Here is a 23,229-nt window from a genome sequence, read left to right as displayed (position 1 = left end):
TAGTATATTTTCATAGGAAACTTGTTCCCAAAGGCTTATAATGAGAGCAGATTGACACCCAGCCATCTCTCTTCCAGTCTGCCTAAGGTTGCTCGGTTGAAAAAATGCCCAGAATCCTCTCTCTCTTTCTCTCCCTTCCTCCCCCCCCACTCTTTCTCTCACACACACAAATACATACATACACACACATACACAAATACACACACAAACACACATATACACACATGCATACACGTATATACACACACATTTATACATATATACACACATACACACACATATATGCATACATATATACATACACTCATATACATACACATATAAACACACATATGCACACACATACACACTTATACACACATACATACACACATGCACACATACACTTAGATACACACAAATATACACATCTATACACACACACATACACTTAGATACACACAAATATACATATATATACACACACATATACATACACATATAAACACACATATGCACACACATACACACTTATACACACATACATACACATATACACACATGCACACATACACTTAGATACACACAAATATACACATCTATACACACACACATATATACATATACATATATACACACACATATGCACATACATACATACACACATATACAGACACACACACATATACACACAAACAGAAGCTTGGGTTGATGTAGAGATGGGGTCTGGGCATTTCTTTCAGAGTCTCTCTCCTGCTTCCAGTTCTTTCTGGAACTTTGGGGACCCACAAAGCAAAGCTAGACCAGGCCCTAGACTGCGATGGAGGTGCAAGATTTGAGTTCCCTACTCCAGTTTTGTCTTGCTAGAAAAGGGAATAAACGTCAAACTTGCCCAGTACAGACTTTTTATATTATGACTTAGATTCTGGGACCAAAGAAACTCTATAGTTATAGTATTACTGGGTGGGGAGTACTACGCATTTCTCATCCCATGAGGGACAGCTGCACTGTGCCCAGGTCGCTGCACAGACGGCAGGGCTAGGGCTCCATACAGGTCTCATCATGGTCCATCTTCACTGTCAGGCCCCCATTGGGATACACTATGGCCAGTGATGTGATGGAGCTTGCATGCAGGCTCTGCTCCTGCCTTGGGTGGTCTCACTATGTTAATCTCATAGATCATAAATGCCTCTGGGGGACACAGCATGATTCACAAAGCTATAAACCCCAGCTCTTGGCATAATCCCAACACAGAACACACACACAGTTGATTGGTGCTGCTGACTGGCTCTACAGTCCCTAGGCAAGTTCACAGGCAAAGGTCAGTGGGTCAGACCAGACTCTCAGTTGAGGGCTTCACCACCCTGACATGTGAAAAGCCCTGAAAAGCCAGGGGTGGACCTCCCATGGGATCTCATGCCACCAGTGTATGTGACCTCATCTAAGACTCCAGTCCTTCCTGCTGGCTCTTCTCCAGCCATCCTGATAATACAGGTCTATTCCATCATGCTCCTACTTCCAGCTAGCTGTACTTTCTGATTCCTCTGCTGCCAACATCGCCACCTACTGGTATCAGCATACACTCAGCTGTTTCCCTCCTCCAAGAGCAACATCATCCAAGGACAATTTGATCCTAGAAGACCAGTGCTTGGTTCTCAATCTGGGGGATGAATGACCCTTTCACAGGGGTCGCCTAAGACCATTGGAAAACACATATTTACATTACAATTTGTAACAGTACCAAAATTGCAGTTTTGAAGTAGTAATGAAAATAATTTTATGGTTGGGGGTCACCACAACATGAGGAGCTATATTAAAGGGTCACAGCATTAGGAAGGCTGAGAACCACTGTTCTAGATAGAATCTCATGTCTATAGCGGTCTTCATGGATGATCTCCATCATCAATTTCTTGTGGCGATGTCTCTTATTTCACATTCATCTCTGCTGTTTTCTCCTGGATTCCTCTCCACAAACTTTTTATTGATACACCTCCCAGAGCACATCCTACAGTGTTGGGTCGTTGACTGTAAGAATGCCTGATGACATGTTTCTCTGGCTGCAGATGGCAGACCTGCATGCAGTCCCACGGGGCATGTATGATGGACCAGTGTTTGACTTGACCACCACCCCCAAGGGGGGCACCCCAGCTGGCTCAACCCGGGGCTCTCCCACTCGGCCGAACCCACCAGTGAGGAACCTCCATCAGTCAGGATTCAGCCTGTCAGGTGAGTGGAAGGAGCTGGTGAAGAGGGGAAACGGGGAGAGAGGAGAAAAGAGCAGCATCCCAAGGCTACAAACTCAAGTCAAACGCATTTCCCAGCCCAGCACTGGTGTCCTCTGTAGGGAGATGATCAGTATTGAGAACAGAAATGTTTTCCTAATCAACAAGTAATCCCGGTAAGAAAATCAAAGAAGGCCAAGTTTGTCAAGTTCAAGGCCAAGTTCAAACGTTAGCAAATTCTTCTTAGAGATCAGACCTAGCTGGGGGCAGGTTGATGGAGCTGATTCCCACTATGAATTGATAACAGTGGTCTATATCAGTGTATAAGAACTATGGTGTGTGTGTGTGTGTGTGTGTGTGTGTGTGTGTGTGTGTGTGTGTTCCAATCTCAGTGTACATAAAGCTCAGACTGATTTTTATGTTCCTCAGCAGCAGCCTAGTTCCCCTCCATAGTAAAAATGATGCCGGCAATAGCTTCCACTGACTTCCAGTGACTGAATATTTGCCATGTGTTTCCCGTATTATCGATCTCATCTATTTTCCAAGAACTCTTTACCATAGAGAATGATTGTTTAATTACTCCATAGCTGTCTTTAAATGGGGGGAAGTGGGATGGTAAATGCAGGTGTGTTACCCTATGATAGCAAATGTACACGTGAGGGGAGCAGGATAACAAGAAAGAAAAGACATATTTAAAGGCGAGGCCGCTGCATAGAGAGGAAAGAGAGGAAGGGGCAGAAGGAATAGGGTGACCACGGAGGGAAAGCTGTGGGAGATTCAGGGAGAGACAGAGAGAAGGGACTCAACATTTTGAGGTAACTTTGACAAGCAGTTGAGGTAACTACGGTTCCCAAGGTTCCCAAGTAGTTCGGAGTGTGTTCACCCTTGTCTGTGGCTTTTTGGCCGCTTTCAGTCCTTAAACATCCAGAGGCTCCTTTCTGAATGGGACCAAAGTATACAGTAGCACTTACATGAACAGGAGACCTTGACCCTCCCGCTTTGGAGGCCTTGGGCAGGTGACCTCCCCTCTCCAGAATACCTCTGTCATGGAACAATTCAGTGTTTCCCTCCCAAACCACAGTAGCGAGGATGCAGTGGAATAACCTTCAGGCTTTAACACATGGCCAGCCACAGTCAGTATAAGCAGCCACCCCATGTTCTTACCAGTGTTATCGACATGTACAGCACCTTACCTCTAGGGAGGAATTTGGGTTTTCCTACCAAGACAGTGATTTTTCCAGGAGAGGGTGTCGTGGATATGCAAAGTTCAAGATACGGCGTTAAGTTTCTTGTGCGCCAGCAAAGTTCTTCGTGTCTATCTTTCTCAAAGTTTCTCACCGTCCCTTCTCCTTACACCCTTCTGTCCCTTTGTGTCTCCCTGGGATTTTTGTCTCCATCTGCAGGCACCCAAGTGGATGAGGGGGTCCGCTCAGCCAGCAAACGCATCGTGGCGCCCCCTGGGGGCCGTTCTAATATCACATCCCTGAGTTAAGCAAGCCCCTCCCAAAGAGGGAGACAGAAGCAAGAAGAGATTTTTTTCTGAAGCCAAAATGGTACATCGATATTTAAGAAGGAAAGTGAATCCAAACAGTTGCGATCTAAAGAATCAAATAAGCCTCAAGCCTTATGTTTCCCGATGTTATGCTCGCTTGCCTAGCTTTATGAATTGCTTTGATTTCTGTTTATGCATAACCTTGATTTCTTCGATCCCCCCTCCCCCTACTTACATGCATGCGATCAGGCAGGCCGCTAAGGTAGAGTCTGCATATTATAGTGTTGAGAGCGTATGTAGCGCTGCATCTTACGACAAGGGGACAAGACGAAGCTGGGACGTCAAGACAATGAACTTTTTTAAAAAAAGGCAGGAAGGTTTCTTTGGGTGATTGGGTGGTGGGAGCCCAGGGCAAGGTGGAGGGCGCAAAGGGGCTGGAGTGGGGTGTGTAGGAGGGAGGTGGGTGGGCTGGGTGAGCAGGAGGGTATTGTGTGTTGTGTTGATGATGTGCGTTAATTTCCACGGGAAATGGCCACGTGTGGCAACTGGATGCTCCATCACAGTCCCCTGGGATCTGCAGAGAAGGCAGGAGGAGGTCTTTGGGTCCTGGACTTTGTCATATCCTTTCCTAGTAGATTTTGTTTCTTTAATCATTTGTCAAGTGTCAGAATCCAACCAATTCTTCCACTTGTTTTATGATACCAGTGTTTGCTTCCCAAGCCTCTTTTCTGGGTTGTGAAGGCCTCACAGGCAGAACACATGGAGAGAGAGGTCTCTTCCTCTTCTGCTTCCTCGGTGCTCATCAAAGGCTGCCACGGAGAGTGCAGCACAGGCTCTGGGTGGGGAGAGCAGTGACTTTTCGATGGCCTTCCTCTCAGCCCTGGCGAGGCAGCTCGCTCTCTCTCTCTCTCTCTCTCTCTCTCTCTCTCTCTCTCTCTCTCTCTCTCTCTCTCTCTCCTGCCTGCAAGCTGAGGGGAGAGACACATGCTCTTGCCTGCTGAGTTAACATCATGGTAGAGAGACTCAAGCTTGATGTGAGTGACTATCTCTTGATCTTCTTGGATCCAAACACATTCGGGATTTTTCTTTTTTTCTTTCTCTTTCTCTCTTTCTTTTAAAAAAACTTTTTGGAAAACTGACTTTCTCAGTTGTTCTAAATCTTGAACCCTAATAATAATAATCTTAGCTTCTATGGGAGTAAAGCAGAGATTTAAGGAAGCCAGCCTTGGGTAGCAGGAGTATACCATGTGTTACCATCTTTTCAATTCTAAGCCATGTGTTTCCTCTTCTACTAGCCGGTCCCCAGGGGTGGGGATGTCACTTTTTCATTGGTACTGAAAATCTCCAGGGTGAGATGTATGAAGTGACAGGATGCACCCTTCTTGCCGTGGCACATGAGGGGAGTGGGCAGCAATGTTTGCACCCCCTTTTGTTTGTCGGAGTTGGAATTCCGTGTCCCTATCACACTGTTTCTGAAGCCACTTGTGAACCTGATTCTGTGAGCAAGAAGGGAGGGGTCTGTGGAAGGCAGCGGGCTCTCCTGCAGGCAACATGCTGTCAACGTTGGCTCAGATGTCTGTCTGTGCTCTGGAGGCCCAACTGGGAATAAACACCACACTGAACTAAGTACTCTGAAGATCAGAGCAGGGCTCATACACCTTCTAAGTACTTAGGAGAAGCCGCCATCTCTGCCTCCAGGTGGTTTTTGTTCATTTGTTCTGGTGTCTTTGGAGGTGGAGGATTTATTTGTTCATTTTGTTTTGTGGAACCCGACAATTGAGTCCAGGGCCTCTCCCGTGCTAGGCAAGCGCCCTGACACTGTGCTACACAGGGCCCCCGGCCCTGACTGCAGGTTGTAATGAAACTGAGAAGCAGAGAAACATGAGCAGGTTGGCTCCCGAAGGGATTTGGAAATAGCAGAGGAAGGGGATTTCCCTGAGCAAGCTAGTTTCGGCTCCAATCATGGAAAAGGCCCTTTCAACTTCTCAATAGAGAATCTTGCTTTTTAAATAAGCTCTCATGGTGCTTTCATTTTAAAGGAAAATTTAGCAGAAGAAAATGAGGGGAGTGTAGTCTTGAATTACAATTCAAAGATTTGGGGATTTCTTCAGGAACTCAGAATGACTTTTACAGGGAGTTTTCCAGATCCGAAGCATGTTTACTATATACCTCAATAGCCAGGCTTGGCTGCAGCATAGGTTGTAGTACCATCGGTTGCCACCAGATGGAGGAAGAGACATGCAAATTAACTAATCTGGGCCACAACTGTGTGGTTTCCCATGCCTGAGACCAACTGGTCCCTCCAAGGGCCTCCCTGGTCATGAGAAATAACCTTCTCTGGGTCATCTGCACTGCACTTGGGTCTTCCAAGATGTGCCACTGTGCCGAAATTTGATGTTCCACTCAAGTATTCTCTGTGTGAGGTGCAGCTTCTTGAAGCCCTCAAGGCGGGCCGGCACCATCTCAGGACGCCTCCCTTTCTGCATTCACTCTTAGTAACACCCAAGCGTAGAAATTCCCGAAACTTCATTGACCACTCGCCCACTGTTTTCTCAACATGAGAATTTTTCTAAGCAACGTGTTCCTTGAGTTGAAATTTTATATTTAAATTGGTTCTGCTCCGTAGATACATCACACAGCCCACCCGCCCCAGTCACTGGGTTTCTGGGAAGGAAAATGACAAGAATTGGGGGCTTCCTCCAAGATCACTGGCATTTTATCGAAAGGAGGGAGGGCATGTTGGGAGCTATCTTCTCTCAAGAGGCCTTGTCATCTGGGCTTTCCACCCAGCTCCCCTCAAAGAACACCATGTAATCTCTAAACCCCAAGTTGTTTCTAAGCCCCGATGCCAATCTATTGACATTCGCTCCGAAGGGCCACCGGCTTGAGAGGTTGAGAAGATCTTGGCGGAGCAATCAAATCAGCTTCCCAGTGAAGATATTCCTTCTAGTTCTAAGTTTCTTGAAACTAATAGAATTGTAGTCATCCTCCAAAATGGTCTTTTCCCCACTTCAACATCTAGTGGTTCTTTGGGTCATTTCTTTGTGACAATACCAGAGATAGTATCTCATCTCCCAAGGCCTGAATCCTCACTCTGGCCTCCATTCTGCTCATTCTACTAAGTCCCTTCCAAGAGGCAAATACTTCCCGATTTTGATTCCTGCCCAAGGCCCCAGGTCTTCTCCCCTAGCCGGCCCCAGCTTGAGTCCTGATGCAGTCAGTCATGGGCTGGCCCAGGCAGCCAGCATCCCTCCTCGTAATCCCCCTTTGAGACATGGTGTGTGGGTGTTCAGTGCTGTGTCTGGTGGCTATGGACAGACAGTGAGTCTCCCTGTGACCTGTGCTAGCTGTGAGGCAGCTCTGAAACTGAAGAGCTGCTTGATTTGAACCGTGAAGAAAACTGTGTATTGAGTTAGCTGAGATTAAAGAGAAAAAAAAAAGCTCATCAAGTGACTGTTAATGTAAACCTGGTTATTAAAATAATTATAAAATTACCAGCATCGTTCTCCAGTCTTTTGTGCATGGGATGCCATTTCACCTACTGTATTGAAACTCGGGGAGACTGGGAAAATGATTCAGTGGGTAAGAGTGCTTGCTGTGTAAGAACAAGGATCTGAGTTCCAATCCCAGCATCCACATAAAAAGCCGGATATGACCGCCATGCATGCCAGTAACCCCAGTGATGAGGTGGGATAGAGACAGGAGGATAGCTGGGTTTACTGACTCCAGGTCCAGTGAGAGACCTTGTTTCCATGGAAGAAAGTGATAAAGCAAGACAGCCGATGTCCTCCCCTGGCCTTGGGGACCATGCACATAGATGCACAGCCACATACAAATGTACATGTTTAACACACACACACACACACACACAGACACACACACACGTACCACATTAAAAAACCCACAAGGCAAAGAGAAAGAAACCCCATAAGAAGACACAGTTGGTAGATAAACAGCAGACCTGATAACAGTTTTCAATCACATTCATTCTTAGTGTGAAAAAAACAAAAACAAACATATATTGGGGGATAAGTCTAGCTGACTCTAAGACAGAACTTTAAAAAGTTTTATTTTATTGTACTTTGGTGTGTTTCTGTCTTCAGCCAAACCTTGTTACTATGCCGTTCTGTAAACATGATCTACTTATTTTCAAAAGCCTGGACTTGGAGGGAAAAACCCCCAAGTAAATCCATGACATTTTTTTTTCTTCAGCAAGTTGATCTCAAACAGTCCAATGAGTGTCTGAAAAGAAAACTGTTGGCTATGCCCACTCTTCTGGGAGCTTCCCTGTGCATATTAGAAGTGGAGGTTCTGATTAGTATAACAAGTCTTTTAATTGTCCAGGCTTGGGGATGCATCTTAGGGGTAGAGCATTTGTTTAGCCAGCAGGCAGAGGGCCCTTGGTTAGATCCTCAGCATGGTAAAAACAGAAAAACCCCCCATGCCCCAAACAACAAGGAAATAAAGTCCAATTCAGGGCTCTCAGATGATTCTGGCTACTGGACCTCCATCGCATCTCTCCCTTTGTTGGGAAACATTCCTGGATCCAGTTCTCCTTTATGTAGGGCATTCAGTGGCGATGTGTACACTGGCACACAGGGGCCACTAGAAGTGGGGTTTTAGGATATCTGAAGAGCTCAGAATCGTGAGACACGGTATTGCTAAATGTAAGTGGTGAACCTTGGCGGCTTTCTGTCTCAGTCCAGCCTTCCTGAAGAGGTGCTTCTGCCTCCATAAAGCTCATTCCGTGTGGAGGCTTTCACTTTACCTTCCTAGTGTACCCCAAAAAGAGATTCCCTCAATATTCCCAGTCAAAGGGGATAAGTTTGGTCACCCTTAAGACTGGTGAAACATGTCTCCCTTTTCATGACCAAGGAATAGCTAAGCCTATCAAAGACTTGGGTGGCTTTAAAAGGAGCCATTGGCACCTACAATGATCCTAGTTGGGATGCAGTGTTCTGGGAAGGATGAAACAGCTTTTTAAAAACACTGATGTCAGAGACACACTGGCTAACTTTCATACCTATGGAGTCTGGAAGTGTTCAGCAGCTGAGTCACACTTGACAAGGTCAGGAATGAGAACACTGAACAGGGATAAGAATAACAAGGGTATTCTGGTTCCCAAGAACTTTTGAGAATCAGCTCTCCTAATGCCAGCCCATCACAGAGGGAACAAAACCCCAAGGAGATGGGAAATAAAGGTACCAGAGCAACCTGCAAAATGAGATCACGTACCTAGGGCTGGCTCTCTTCAGAATCTAGGGTGCTGGATCCTGATCTTTGCTCAGCTTGATACTGGGAACAGCATACTTGATACTTGGCATGGCCTGGGCAACAGGGCAGCTGGTATGCGGGACTTCAGAGCCCACTAACTCAGGACAAGCCCAGGAACTTGCAGTTTGCTGACTGTGGAGCTGTTGTGAGCCTGCAAGTTAGTTGAAAGTTCTCAACGTGCCTGCTGTCCTTTACTTCAGATCATGGGCCTTGGAATATCCTCCCGTGGCTATGGCATAAGGAAAGGAACATGACCCTTAGGAGTGGAGACCATCTCAAAAGAGACATAGATGGGCTGTTTGTAAAACTCAGGTCACAGTAAAGGGCAGAAGACGGGATTCTGGTGGCACGCCCTCTGTGAGTTCACTAACATGTACAGGCACAGATCTCCAACACTATCCCTGCTAAAGGCTCATTCTTCTCAATGGAAATGCATGTAAGGAGAGGTGACCTGGGAATGGCCAAACACATACACATCTGACAACGGAAGGCCAAGGGCATGTTGTTACAGAAGACATTTTAATCCGTGCAGGCACATTTACATCACATATACTATGGCTCAACAGAAGCACACTTTTTTCTTTTTTTTATAATTTGGGGACTTCTAAATCAGCCACCAGTTCAGAACATCACAGAAAAATGAAATCTGGTGTCTAACATTGGGCAGAGACACTGAACTCACGGTGAATAGCAATCGGCAGTGGACAGAAGTAGGAGACGGTTTTTACGTGGACAGAACACAGGAACATGGAGGCGCTGAGCAAAGGGCTAGCCATGCCTGCCCACTAAGCGGCTGAAGCATTGGAGTTCAGCATCCCTGTCAACCTTGAGCAGCAACATGGTTCTCAATAACCGCATCAGCACTCTTTCTTCCTAATTACGTATTCACACATCCACTAGGAAAGCCATAGCAGTAGTCGTTTCTAGACCCCGCCCCCAACTAATTAGATTATTGTGGTTAATGCAGCAATGTTCTATGCTGCTTGAAATCCATTCCTGTCCTAAAGATGATCTCAGCCAACACCAGGGCTGCTGTGGGGTCATTGGGTCCTAGCAGGATACTTCTTTCCAGGGAGTAGGGGTCATGGCCAGGGGTGCCCAATGGGTAGGCTGTCCCACCCCTCCACTCTGGGTCACTGGGAATGCCTGGAGACGGCAGCTCACTGTGGTGTCACAGCCAGGACACTCTGGTTTTCAAACCTTCCTCAGGCCTTTTCAGATGCTCTGGAAAGTACGGGAGGAAACTGCATGGAGAGATTCTGCAAGGAGCAGAAAAAAGGATGAAGTAGTCACACAGTTTTCTGCCGTTCTCAGTCCCTAATTCTTCTCAGAAATATAATCGAGGGGATGTTTCATCTGAGGGGCGCTAACATTTAGCTCAAAGTAGGGAATAAAACCAAGATGCAATCACCAGGAACATTGGAAAAGTTTTGTTTCTGTTGTCTTTAAATCTCTTCTTTAAAATGCAGAGCAGTGGGCAGTGCTGAGAGTCAGTTATTCTGTACAGCCAGATGCAGGGGTTCTGTTTCGCCTGGTGCTGAGGACCTAACCCAGGCCTTCGTACATGCTATGCTCATCGTCTACTGCGGAGGTACAGACCCAGCCCAATGTGGTTTTTGTTTTTGTGTTTTTCTTTTTCTTTTTTCTTTTTTTAACTTCAAACACACTGTGTGCCTCTCATCTGACTGGCACTAGAAATCTACCCAACTCCCACACTAAACTACAACCAGCACATCCCCGGTTCAGAAACGCCAGTGGTCCTCAGGAAGATGCTCAATGGAAATAAAAACTAGAGATTCAAACTTCAGAGATTGCATGGGATCCTACCCCCCACCTTAATGTTTGAAGATGCGTACAGTCCACAAGTCCTCATCATCCCCAGCGGAGACCTTGCTGACCCTGCTGTCCTTTGGAAATCATTTCTGAGCGCTGATGTTTTGGAGGATGCTGACAAGATCCAGAAGAAGGAGGAGCCAGGTGAAAGAGGGTGAATCCATGGTACATTAGGTCCTCAGTACAGACAGACAAAAGGCAGAAGCTGGAGTGTGTGGGTGGTCCCTGACACTTGTCGAGGTGCCAGCCTGGAGCAGAATCCAGTCACCTCGGGGTTACTATGTTTGACCCATTCACCTGCCTGAAAGTCAGGGCAAGTGCTTTGAATTAAACAGTGACTAAACATAACCAAAAATATCACAAGCGACACACGAGAACTTCAGAGACAGGAGTTGGATAAAAGAGGCGGTTTTTGATTCTTTAAAAAAATATGGATGCTCTTAGTAGAGAGGCACTATCACACAGCTATGCCAGAAACTCTGGTGAACCATCAATGCTGGTCTTACATTCAGCTCTTGCTTTTCTACACAGATTAACTTGCCACAGTGTCTACTGTCAATTTCCACCTGTCTGCCTGCCCCCAAACGACAGCTTGCTGTCATCATGGTGACCACTAGATGGCCTCAGTTTCCAGGAGTTGAAAACAACGCTTTGTAAAGCCCACCGACTTCCTCGTTCTACCCAGAGATGCCAGTGGGGGGCACCCAAAAAGGTTCTAGATTTCATTGGCGTCAGCACAGTGGTGTTACATCACATGCACATTTACATGAATACACTTTGCACACAATTGAAGTATAGAGACAGGAAAGAGTGAGACACCAGTGATATTGTAAGGAGCTAGGCAATTCTTGCCAGTCATCTTACAGTGGTGTAACGTAGAGGCATCAGTCTCCCTGAATTTGACCTCTGGGATCTGTACACATCCTGTTGCTTTAAATGTAATTCTAGTCTAAATTGTTCCATATGTTAGGTGACCGATATGAAAAATAAAGGACCAAACGAAAGGTAACATGTTTCATGACAGAGAAGCAATGGACTGCCTAAGTTTTCCTTGCCTTGTGCTACCTGGAGTTAGGAGTTTCTCACGGGAAACTTTCTCCAGCTTCTTGTGTTAACATGCAAGATAAGTCTCCTGTAAGGTGTAGCTTCACTGACCCGTTGAAAGCCTTCACTGGGGCAGCGCTCTTGTTAATCCTCCCCAGAAGCAGGTCTCTGCCATTCCGGAGGAAAATCAGCCTTCAAACGGCAGGCATACCAGAGAACGGCAAATGGAATCCAATGTTTCACCACTGCCATGCTGAAAGAATCCCAGCTTGCAGCATTTGCTAAACTGCTGCATGTGACTCCTTCCATCAGTACCAAGTTCAACGGACCAAGGCCATATCACTGAAGAGAAGTTGAGAGGCCATGTGCACAGCAGACCCTTGCTAACAATTACCATGCCAACACAGCTCCCTGCTGCAAGGTCCTATGGGTCTCTGTTACTCCTAATCTGACCTATGTACTTGCTTCTGGTGGAATATCCTATTCCTGTCTAATCAGGCCTTGGAATTCTAGCCTCTCTGTGATATTCTTTAGCCCTGAAGAGGCTCACTGTATACAGGGTCCATTTTTACAACGTCATCAAAAAGAATGAAAAAAAAAAAAACCTACATTCAAATATTCATTTAAAAATAAAAATAAAGCCTGTTTGGAACAAGAACTGTGGCATTAGCAGACTAAAGGCTAGCTCATCTGAAATGACGCTCTACCTTTCCAGCAGTGAACAGAAACAGAGGAAGTAGTTAAAAGAATTGCTCAAGGTCAGAGTTCACTAGTGGTGAAATCAGATCTGAGGGAGCTCAGAACCAGGGCTCTCTTCACTGTAGAGTGTTGCCAGCTTCGGAAGGTGTTCTTTCCCGTTCTGTAAGTCATGAGGTGTGAAGTGGTAACGACTGCCCTTAGCTCTTCTGGACGGATAATCAGAAGTTTCTGGCCAGGTGCGGAGAACTGTCCCCCACCCCAAAATGAGGAAACCTCACAGGTTGTTATTCTCGCCATCCTCCTCTTCTGCGTTGTTTTTGGTTTGTTCCAAGGCTAGGTTTGCTTGTCTTTGATTAAAGTCTCTTTTTACCCTTAAAGAAGGAGAGAGAGAGAGAGAGAGAGAGAGAGAGAGAGAGAGAGAGAGTTGTTCATTCAAAGGAAAAATGAATTTAAGTTTTACAAATGATAGCATATAATCCAATAATTTTTTTACTCTTTTAAAACAAAATATAATTCCATCATTTATCACCCCCTTTCCCCCTTTCCCTCCTCGTATGTCTGACTCAGCCCCCTCCCAAATTCACTGTCTGTTCCTCTTTACCCATTGCTGTTACAAATACAAATGAATAAATACATAAATGTGACCTGCTGAGTCCATTCAGTGTTGCCTCAATTTATAGAGAGGTATGAGCTAAGAAAACTTTTAAAAACCATTACGTTGGGCTGGCAAGATGGCTCCATGGGTAGAGACACTTACCAACAGGCCCGAGAGCAATCCCTAGGAGCCACAGGTGGAAGGAGAATAATGACTCCTACAACTTGTCCGATGACTAGCCCCTGTCCTCCAAAATGTTAAAAACCTTTTAAAAAGTCCTTGTGTTTACATTCCAGTTCTCATAAGCAAAACTACAACCCTAGGGTTATTTATCAGTTATTATTATCAGGGTTATTATAAAAAAAAAAAAAACTGACAGAAAAAAAGCTCCAGAAATTTCAAAACTTGTATCCTATATTTGCATCACTTTTATAATCAGAAAAGTAAAAACTCTTAAAAACATATCAAATCTCTGCCAATAAAATCTGCCTAAATAGCGTCATTTCAAGTCGCTGGTCTGCACCCCACCGTTACTCACTTTTCTCTGTTGAAAATTATAAATTCCTTCTGGACAGCATCGAGGTGCTCTTGAAGAAGGCATGTCTTCAAGGCGAACATAGCAAAGAAACAGAGGCATGCTTAGCTGGCACACAGGAACCCCAAATAGCCAACAACCTATATTCACCGAGCAACCTGGGTCGAAAAAGTTCTGTTTCCAGACGGGGACCAGATTCTGGGAGCATGACAGGAGAGGAATCCCTCCACCAGGGCCATTGTTCTATCAGAACTAGGTACAATGATTTTGGAATTCTGGAATATATATATCACTTTCAACTTCCCTGGGAAAGTTATTACACTAGTAATAACAGGTTAGCTACAATTTCACCACTAATGCAGCAGTGGTTAGGCCACCCTATGTGCCTCTGTCAGGGAGTCCTGTACATGCACCTTCAGCTGCCTGTACCGCAGCTTTCAAAACACATGATGGGAAACTACGATGATGTCCTTCAAATCCTGGGGCCCTGTGTTCTGCTTGCTGCTGGTCATCAAGGAGGGGCAGACAGCCTAGGGGCCATGAGAGTGGTGCCTCCCTCATCACATAAGATAAACGCAGGCTTCTGAGATGACCTCCCCATGGCGGCAGCTCTGGGATGAACTGCACTTCCCTGAGCTTGTGGGGTGGGGGCGGGGGGCACCTACCTGAGAGGAGTCACATTTTCTCATCTCCTTCTCCTTTTTTGCCAGGCGCTTCTTTTTCTTGTGAAGAGGTTTGGACTCCAGAATCATTTCTTCCAGTTCAAAAGTGGGGTCACAGTTGAGCCTGCCTTTCTGTAAAGAAGAAAGCATGACTCAGTCCTCAGATCCTTGCATCGTTCCTAAAACAGCCTAACGCAGAGATCAATACCTAGTCCTAACGGGAGCAGTCCAAGCTTAATAACTTGGGTCCCACTGAGGTTTTATAGCCTTTCCTGCCACTATTTGTCTTTAATATTCTTTGATTGTATAGCTTGTTTATTTTTTACAAACTTCTAGCTATCCCTCAGTGAGTAATGAAGGAGACCATATTAAAATAATACCTCTAAGGTTTGAGCTTCTGAGTTTCTCAGTTTGTTCCAATAACCGCATAGACCAGAATCGTGGCCATTGCTTGTTCAGCTTCCAAGGTCACCAACCAAATTTCAACATCAGGATTTCGGAACATAAGGCCAAGAATTTGCCACTTGGTAAGTTCTCCAAATGAGTCAGATTCACAGACAGACCCAAGATCTATATGGTGGCACTTCTCCCAGGAGTCAGAAGTGACTAACAGAAGGAAGTTTGTATGGCTCCTCCATAGTCCTGCATCAGCTGTGCACACAAGTACAAACCTCTTCCCACTTTCCTGTCACTCACTAAGGTAGACACTTAGACCCTCGAATGTCACCACATCGTAACTGGCACCTTATCCAGCTGTTCACTGAAACATCCATGTGACCATGTCCCCAGAAGAAGTGCCTCGCTTGGACTTGAACAGAAAACTCAAGTCTCCACAGGAGCTCATCATTCTTGCCAGCGTTCCTTATCCAGTGGTATAATGCAAATCCCAGGCAGAGGAGAGGAGGAGCCTCAGTAGAACCCTCGCCTAAGTTTTATCCAGCAGTGTGCAGTGGGACACAATGTCCCTTGTTTGGGTACTTGATCAGTACAATAAAACTTAGAAAAGAAAAGGAATGATTCTGGGGTTGAAGTTTCCCACTGACCAACTCACAGATTTCTGTGGACATCAAAGATCACTTTCTTGCAAGAAGGAAAAAAAAAGTATTGTTCTTTTCAACCAGCATATTTCTGGAGATAACTATTTGGGAGACTAGAACCTCTTACAGCACAAAACATGGTTAAAACCTAGAAGCCCAGACATCAACATCCCTAGATTAGAATCCCAGTTTAGCTTCTTGCCGGTTGTGTGATTTTTGGTCGCCAACCTACCCCCTGTATCTCTCTGTTTTCTCCTCTGTGTTGGGACATTTTCACAGTACTGGTGTCATTACCAAATGAGACCCTGGGTGGACTTGGAATGTGGATGGAGTGTGGGAACTCTTAGGGCTCATTAAGTTTGACTTACAGTTGGAACGAAGCTAGGGACGAGCCTCTTCTGCAGCACTGCATCCCAGTTCATGTCACTCATGTAAGGGAAATTCTGAATGTCAGTCAAGTGAGAGAACCGGTGGTCTGGATTAGGTTCAAGTAGCTGTCGACGAAAGACAAGCACCGTTGTCACAAAGAAGGCCAGATAGGTGGGCCCCCAAAATTCCCCCTAAGTGTTCTCAACCGAGTATCCAAGGGGAGTTCCTTGTATCAGAAATCAAGCAAGTGGTTTGAGAAGACAGTGATGCCCTGCTCCTCCCCCATGTGCAAATCAAGTGGGGAATGCATGCTTTGGAATAACAGTAGAAGTAAAGTTTGCAACATGACAGGGACAAATGACTTGTCCTGGGAATTAAACAAAACTTCCCTTCCTGGCTCTCCTACTGGGCAAGTTTGTTTCCTAACCCTTGGCTTGCCAAGCTCAAGTCACGGGAAACAGTACAAAGTGAGCATCACTTTACACAGCTAAGCCCTGAAGCTGTGTTTTTCAAATGATGCGAAATGGCACGCAATTCTTCTTTTCTTTGTATTGTTTCTTCAATTTATGACCCATTCAAGCCCATATGTGGTCTCACTGTACCTGGCTCACATGCAACTCCAGATCATGCACAACATATGACTTCAATTCAACAGCAGCCAAACAAGCTCATTCACTACCCAAGGAGACACATGCATTGACCAGGTGACAGTGTAGTATTGACAGAGCAGTGTCAATATGCTTCTCCTGGTTTCTATACTTACAAGGGAGTTGTAGAAAGCAAAATAAGGACCCTTGTCAGTCAGAAAATCACACTAAGTTGTATTGATCTCAGGGAAAGTGCTAGAAGAGCTAAGGTGTGAAGCAGTGACCCAGGTGGAGAGGGTGTCATGTGTAAAACCTAGTGGTGATGCGTTGGTGAAGAATGGGAAGAGAAGGCAAATCAGCCAAATCAACCAAAGGGTGACCAAAACTCTCAAAGTTTGAGAGACTGTTTATAACCATTGTAATGCACAATTTGGTTTGATCTTTCTTCAAAGACCAATGAGAAGTTGCTGAAATATGGGAAAGGGAAGGGAAGAGAGGGGAGTGTCAGAAGCATGCGACACATCAGAAAGGACTTGATGGCAGCTGGATTGGAGAAATGCCAAGGAGATGAAAGGCGGTGAAGGTGACAATGGCTATTGAAAGGATAAATTTAGGATCAGGCGGTGGACTAGATATGAGAATGATGAGTGAGCCCTGGTGAAAGGACCAGCCATTGGGAGGGAGGACACGGGAAGAGTCCCAAGAAATACAGAAAGATTAAGAATTATATATCAGACAGTGAGTGTGAGAAGCCCTAGAGACATGCAAAGACATGATAAGAAAGCCATGTATTTGAAAATGGTTAGTCACAGCAGCCATTCAGCAAATGTGTGTTATCCTGAGCACATCTTGACTTCTAACCACAACCCGGGATGTACACTTCCTTTCTTGACTTCCTTCCAACATGCTTCCTCCTGTCTCACCTTTTTAAGAAGGGATACCATCTCTTGCGACCAAGCAGAAGGGTACGTTACGATTGCCGTCTCAAACATGTTCACAATTTCCTTGCTGGAAGTACTGGAGCGGATATGATATGGTCTCTTAAGGGAGAAAAAGAGAAAGAACCTTCATTTTTACAAGTCAAAGGGGGGAAAAAAAGCCTGCAAGTATTTATGAGGTAAACTTTGAAATAATAAAACCTCAACAAGAACCCCTTCAAGATGATTGACAGGTAGCCATATAGGGTACATGGTCAAGGGTTGTCAGAATTACTACGGGTTTTTGAAAGAAATGTCACGGACTTTAGTTTTTCATCAAAATATCCTAAGTTTTAAGAACTTGTTATTTTACAGGTCCAAACAAAACATTTCAGTCGATTGAACCAGTCTCTGATGCACTGATTTCAAACTGTTTTGTTCATAACTTTCAGGTGTATTTATATAAAAAGTGAATAATGAAGAGAAAAACTTCAAATTATTATAGAAGGTTGATTACAAATGGACCCATAATTTTCCCATAGCTTTATGTGAAATACAACGAAAACTAGGTATTATGGTGTGTGTTTGTAATCCCAGCACTTGGGAGGTAGAGGTAGGAGGATCAGGAGGTTAAGACTGGCCTCAGCTACATAACAAGTTCAAAGCCAGCCTGGGCTACCTAAGAGAGTAGCTTTTAAACAAACACACAAACAAACAAACAAACAAAAAACAAAAATGTAAAAACTAAACATAACGAGAAAGTTAAGGATAGGAAATATCAACTCCAGTATTTAATACTCTGCTTCCATGAAGTATGTAGTGGAGAATTTTATGCTGGGCTAAAAGGTTAAATAAACAAACAAATAAACAGCAACAACAACAACAAAACTTTTCTAGAACAGTCATGGTCATCTATGGCTTTAGTGTGAATAAAAGAAATTAAAAACCAAAATGAAATCCATATGAAAATCTCATTTGGAAACGTGTTGCTTTCTAACCTATTCCGAAAATTAAAATAAATAAATAAATAAATAAATAAATAAATAAATAAATAAATAAATAAATAAATAAAATAAAAATAAAAGGTTTTTTAAAATAAAAGACAAGCTAATGATAACTTTATATCTGTCCACTAGAGGGCAGACGTTATGGGCACTAACCTCTCTGCTGGGCTTTCCTGTCTTCTAGGGAAACTGTAAGCAACTTAAGAGCCAGACAAAATTTCCACATTAGATTAATCACAGGACACTAATGTGTGTGTACACATTTATCATATGACTGACCTTTTCCAGATGTTTAAGTAATCACTGACATATGAACTAATTTGGAGGAAAAGGAAGTGTTTGTTTTTCCCAGTAGTCAATTAAAAGGTTTTATAATGCAATCATGGGTTAGAGCTTTGAGGTCAGAAGGCTTTGGATGCTAAACCAGGTCATTCATTTTCTGACCCTCAGTTCCTTCATGTACAAGATGGAGCTACTTTATCAGCAAAATGAACCACTGCCCAAAGGTTGCTGGGGGAAACGGGAGGAGATAATACAGGGAAAGTTCTCTGTGGAGTGACTGGTGGCTCGCTGAAAACATGATGGGATATATGTCAAACAACCTGAACGTGTGCTGTCAGTAAAGACGGAGAATATATGACTAACGGGCGTGCAGGAAGGGAGATGGTTAGATGGGAGCAAATGGTGTCTTGTGATTGTGTTTCAAGAGTACAGCATGAGAAAGGGTCCGTGGAGAGACAGCACAAGCGTTCCATCCCATCCCAGAAACCAGGAAGCACAGGCAGGAGGATGGCGAGCTTGGATTTAGCCTGGGCTGCGCCATGATTCTGTCTCCCAAACAAAACACAAAGAGCTGCAGCTATGGGACAGCCAACACTACAGGGGGAGCTCTCTGGAGTACTATTTACTGTTAATACAAAAGTGTAAAAGACATGGAGGTACTTTGGCCTTCTGATGACTGAGACTGGGGGATGACAACAGGTTAATGTTTAAGGTCCAATCCACCCAAAGTGCAACTAGGCTCAGAGGGGCTCTTAAAGCACATTTTCTCATTCTTTTCTTTTTTTCTATAGATAAGAGTGTGCAAATTAGCACAAAGTTATTGCTCCACACACCTCCTCTGTGGTTTGGTTATGATGATATTTGTAATTAAATGTTGCTATTTCATTTTCCTCTGATTAATTGTATTTTTTCAGCATAATCACATGCCATCTTTTAGTGATTCCTTCCTAGAATGTGCCAAAATTGATGTATAGTGCTTTGTCCCTCCCCTCATTTAATATGACATGCGTTGATGAAAAGCTACACAGTGTGGATGATATTAAACTATGTAAGCTATATATCCCATTTTTAAAATGAATCAATAGTCTGATCACATGGAACAGAAAACACAAAAATTGATATGCCTGGAAATATTTGTAAGCTAATATATTTACAAAATAGAGTTAGTTGTGAAAATAAAATACACTGTTATTGTCATATAGAAAGTTATATATTTGTACATATATATACATATATATGTCTCAGCAGGAAGTTAAAGCATGATTTGTTTTTGTTGAAATTACTAAATGTTTCTACCTATTAATATTTGAAGAGGGTTTATTCACATGAAAACAGAAAGATTTGGAAGTGACAACAAAATACTAGGGGTTTTGTTCTATTTTGTTTTGTTTTGTCTGTTTGCTGGTGTAGATTTTGTTTTTGTTTGTTTTAATTTTCTATTTAAATTTTTTGAGTTACATAACTTCCCCCCTCCATTTTCTCCCTCCAAACCCTCCCACATATTCCTCACTGCCAGCATAATCCCTAAATATTTATCTTCATACCTACAGCTAAGTATAGTTCTCTCATCCCTCATCAAGGAAGTTTTTCTTTGCAACAGATGGAGACCATTACAGAAAACTACAACCAATCAAAACGCAGAGTTGTGGAGTCCATTCCCAACAGATATATCTACAACACAACTCCTGCACCTAAAGACCTAAAGATCATCTATGAAAGAGGCATGGCTCCACCTGGTGACTTAGGGTAAAATGCAGAAGAAGAGGGGTGAATTACAGATGAAAATGATTGAGCCACAAAGAGGCAGAAACTGAAAACTTGCATGTTTGGACTGTATTCACAGTAGAAAATAATGCAATCAAAACAAAACAAAAAAGCAGGAGAAGAAAAAAATTACAAAGGATAAAATAGAAGCTCCCGGGGGTGGGGGGTGGGGTGGGGAGGGCTATTCTGAAGAGAACGTGACAGATAAGGCTGGACAACTAATTGATGGGGAAATGCTGCTTGTGAGCCACGGGCTTACAAGAAAAGCCAGAGGTGCAGGTGGGATTATGCCAGCAGAGAGAGCGTTTGTTTGAGTTAAAGCATAAAGATAGAGGGCTGCAATGAAGGAGAGGTGTCAGACAACTCAGCATCCTCTGTCCCATCTTCATGGTCAAAGGGAACGAGTTGGACTCTTTTGCTTTGAACTTGGTACCCCTTCCTGCTTTCTTATTTGTCTCCTCTTGGGGGGCGGGGCTGTCTAACTTATGTCTGTGCCCATCATTCTATTTTGGAAGCACACAATTTGTCTGGCTTTACAGGCTCCCAGCGAGATGAGAATTCTGCCTCAGGATTAAACATGCCCTGAGTCCCATCCACACTGGATTTGGATGACATTCAGATGATGCTCGGGACTCTAGAGATGATGCTGGAGGGAGAAATGGCTATTGCTAATGGAATATACTGAGTGTATTTTACATGTGAAGAGGAGGTGGGTTTTGGAGATCCAAGAGAGAGAAACACCAGGGTGTGGATGTGTCCCTCACACACAGTCTTATGTTGGAGCTCTAACCCTCACTGAGATGGTATTTGAAGACAGGAACTATGGCAGACAGTTTGAGACAGAATATATCCTGATGGAAGAACCTGACAGTTTAAGAAGATTAAAAGACCCCCCCCCCCAATCTGTTCTTTGCCTTCATATCCTCTCTGCATCCTTACCCTCTTCCCCCTCTTTCCCTCCCGTCCCCCTTCCTGTTTCTGTGTTGAAGGACACCAGAACCCAGCATTGCTGACTCTCTGACCCGGACTTCCAGCCTCTACCAACTGTAAGAAAATAAATATTCTAAGTTACCCAGTTCACAGGAGGCTATTTTGTGTGTAGGCTGGGCTAACTATGATGAACCTTTGAGAGATATCTGAATACTGCATTACTTTGTAAAAACTGTATAAAATATCATTTTTATTATATTTCTTTGATCTTTTTTTTTTCTAGAGAAGAGTTTCTTGTGTGAGAAATGTTTCCATCGACAAGGACCCTACTCCAGTTTGCCAGGGAACCCATACCCAGCAGCCACGCTGGACGGGGAACAAATAAGCAGTGCACAAGTTGTCTGGTGCCAACCTTCACTCTTTTTTTTTTTTTGAGAGGTGTATCTGAATTAGAGCTCTGCTGAGTGATCGCAAAATGATTTTCTTTAAACATGCACGTATATTTACCCAAGATAGTGAGGTGTATTGATTTCCCTTCACTGGGAGTTTCTGATATCCATATTATTAATTTATCTATGTAATTAATATTAACTGACAGATTGGGTGACACATATAGGACACTGGATTAATCTGTGCAGAGGTCTCAAGGGGTATTATTAATACCAGACAGTGTAGGTGTTTTCTGATTTCAAGTAAACTGCTGCTTGGTTCTTAGCAAATACTGCATTCTTTCATTCAGAAACAGAATCTGAAGGGGCTAGGAAGATGGATTAGTGGTTAGGAAACTGGCAGCTTGCAAAGGGCCTGAGTTTGGTTCCAGGCACCCACATCAGGTGGGGCACAGGTGCCTGTAACTCCAGTTTCAGGGGATCCAATGCCCTCTCCTGGCCTCTGTGGGCACTGCACACATGTGGGGTACATACACACACTTGGGCACACATACATACACATAAAGAAACAGATCTTGAAAGCATGTTTTCTAGAATAATAAGAAATGAGAATGTGTGGTTTGACTGTACCCGGCCTCTCAACAGTTCATAAGCTGTCACCCCCAGGGACCACCAGTCGACAGCAAAGGAGTACCCCGTTTCCTTCCTGGAGCTGAACATCTCAGGTGCTGCAAAACACAGAAAAGGTCAGTTTCACTCCCCATGACTCCAATCAATCTGTTTTCCCAACACATTCCTCCGAAGAAGAATTAGCAGCCTGAAAGGTGTGAACTCTTTCAGCGATGTTTATTATTCATTGGTAGATTGCTCACAGCAGGCAACATTTTCTAATTTTTTAGCTCTCTCAGCACTCCCATTCATCAGCTAACACAAACAGATACACATAGACCTTAATGGACAAATTCTTCTCTTATTTAGAGCCAATTACTCTGTAGGTCTTATTGGGCCCCAATTGAGCCACTAACTCTGAGACAAAGAAAGCTGAGGGGTAGGGAGGGGTGTGTGTCTTGATCTGGAAAGTCTACACTAAAGGGGCTGAAATATCTGGCAATCTCAAACAATATGTAAGAGTTGTACAAGACACATATTGGCTTGGGGATACCTGGCAGCATCAGGGGAGGTGAATGTAGCCTCCTATTGTGTGTGAGAGCAGGAGAAAAGGAGAGAGGTCACTCAAGGGAAGTATAACACTTTGCAATAACCATGGGACATTTATAACTATAGTTCTCTGAACTGACTCTACTGGAAAGCGGTCACCATCAATTGAACCTTCAGAGATGACCCCTCGGGCTTTCTTTAAGCACTTTGTTACACCTTTCTAAGACTATACTTGCAACCTAAAAGTTAGAACAGGGGACATGAAGTACAAAGGATGGACAGGTATGGTGCTGTTGCTCACCAGTACATACACAGTGTCTACTACAGAACCTGGCACTCAGAGTCGGTAGATAGAAACTTATCACACAGAGGAATGAACACTGAAACCACCAGACTTGTGGTTTCATTATCTCTCTAGTTGTGCTGGGATCAAATGCTGCCTCAACCACTTACGGTG

At 44.1% G+C, this 23,229-nt stretch overlaps 2 protein-coding genes across 6 annotated transcripts in view; one reads left to right on the top strand and one right to left on the bottom strand.

The window, feature by feature from the left end:
- The window catches only part of Dpysl3 (dihydropyrimidinase like 3), a 112,622-nt gene extending 108,574 nt beyond the window's left edge, over positions 1–4,048 (top strand). For all 3 annotated transcript variants that reach the window (XM_042263978.2, XM_042263980.2, XM_042263981.2), the window contains exons 13-14: positions 2,043–2,205; positions 3,605–4,048. In XM_042263978.2, the coding sequence (XP_042119912.1) occupies positions 2,043–2,205; positions 3,605–3,693 (252 nt within the window). In that variant the 3' untranslated portion in view covers positions 3,694–4,048. The remainder of the gene's footprint in view (positions 1–2,042; positions 2,206–3,604) is intronic.
- A 5,421-nt stretch (positions 4,049–9,469) lies between these two features.
- Positions 9,470–23,229, bottom strand: part of Stk32a (serine/threonine kinase 32A) — a 119,604-nt gene continuing 105,844 nt past the window's right edge. For all 3 annotated transcript variants that reach the window (XM_076555180.1, XM_076555179.1, XM_076555181.1), the window contains exons 8-13: positions 22,245–22,342; positions 17,252–17,368; positions 15,741–15,866; positions 14,339–14,467; positions 13,677–13,741; positions 9,470–12,914 (exon numbers count right to left, since the gene is read on the bottom strand). In XM_076555180.1, the coding sequence (XP_076411295.1) occupies positions 12,818–12,914; positions 13,677–13,741; positions 14,339–14,467; positions 15,741–15,866; positions 17,252–17,368; positions 22,245–22,342 (632 nt within the window). In that variant the 3' untranslated portion in view covers positions 9,470–12,817. The remainder of the gene's footprint in view (positions 12,915–13,676; positions 13,742–14,338; positions 14,468–15,740; positions 15,867–17,251; positions 17,369–22,244; positions 22,343–23,229) is intronic.

Source organism: Peromyscus maniculatus, chromosome 19 (assembly GCF_049852395.1).
Source record: "Peromyscus maniculatus bairdii isolate BWxNUB_F1_BW_parent chromosome 19, HU_Pman_BW_mat_3.1, whole genome shotgun sequence".
In the NCBI taxonomy this organism is placed as follows: domain Eukaryota; kingdom Metazoa; phylum Chordata; class Mammalia; order Rodentia; family Cricetidae; genus Peromyscus; species Peromyscus maniculatus.
This window is presented reverse-complemented; position numbering and strand designations above follow the sequence as displayed.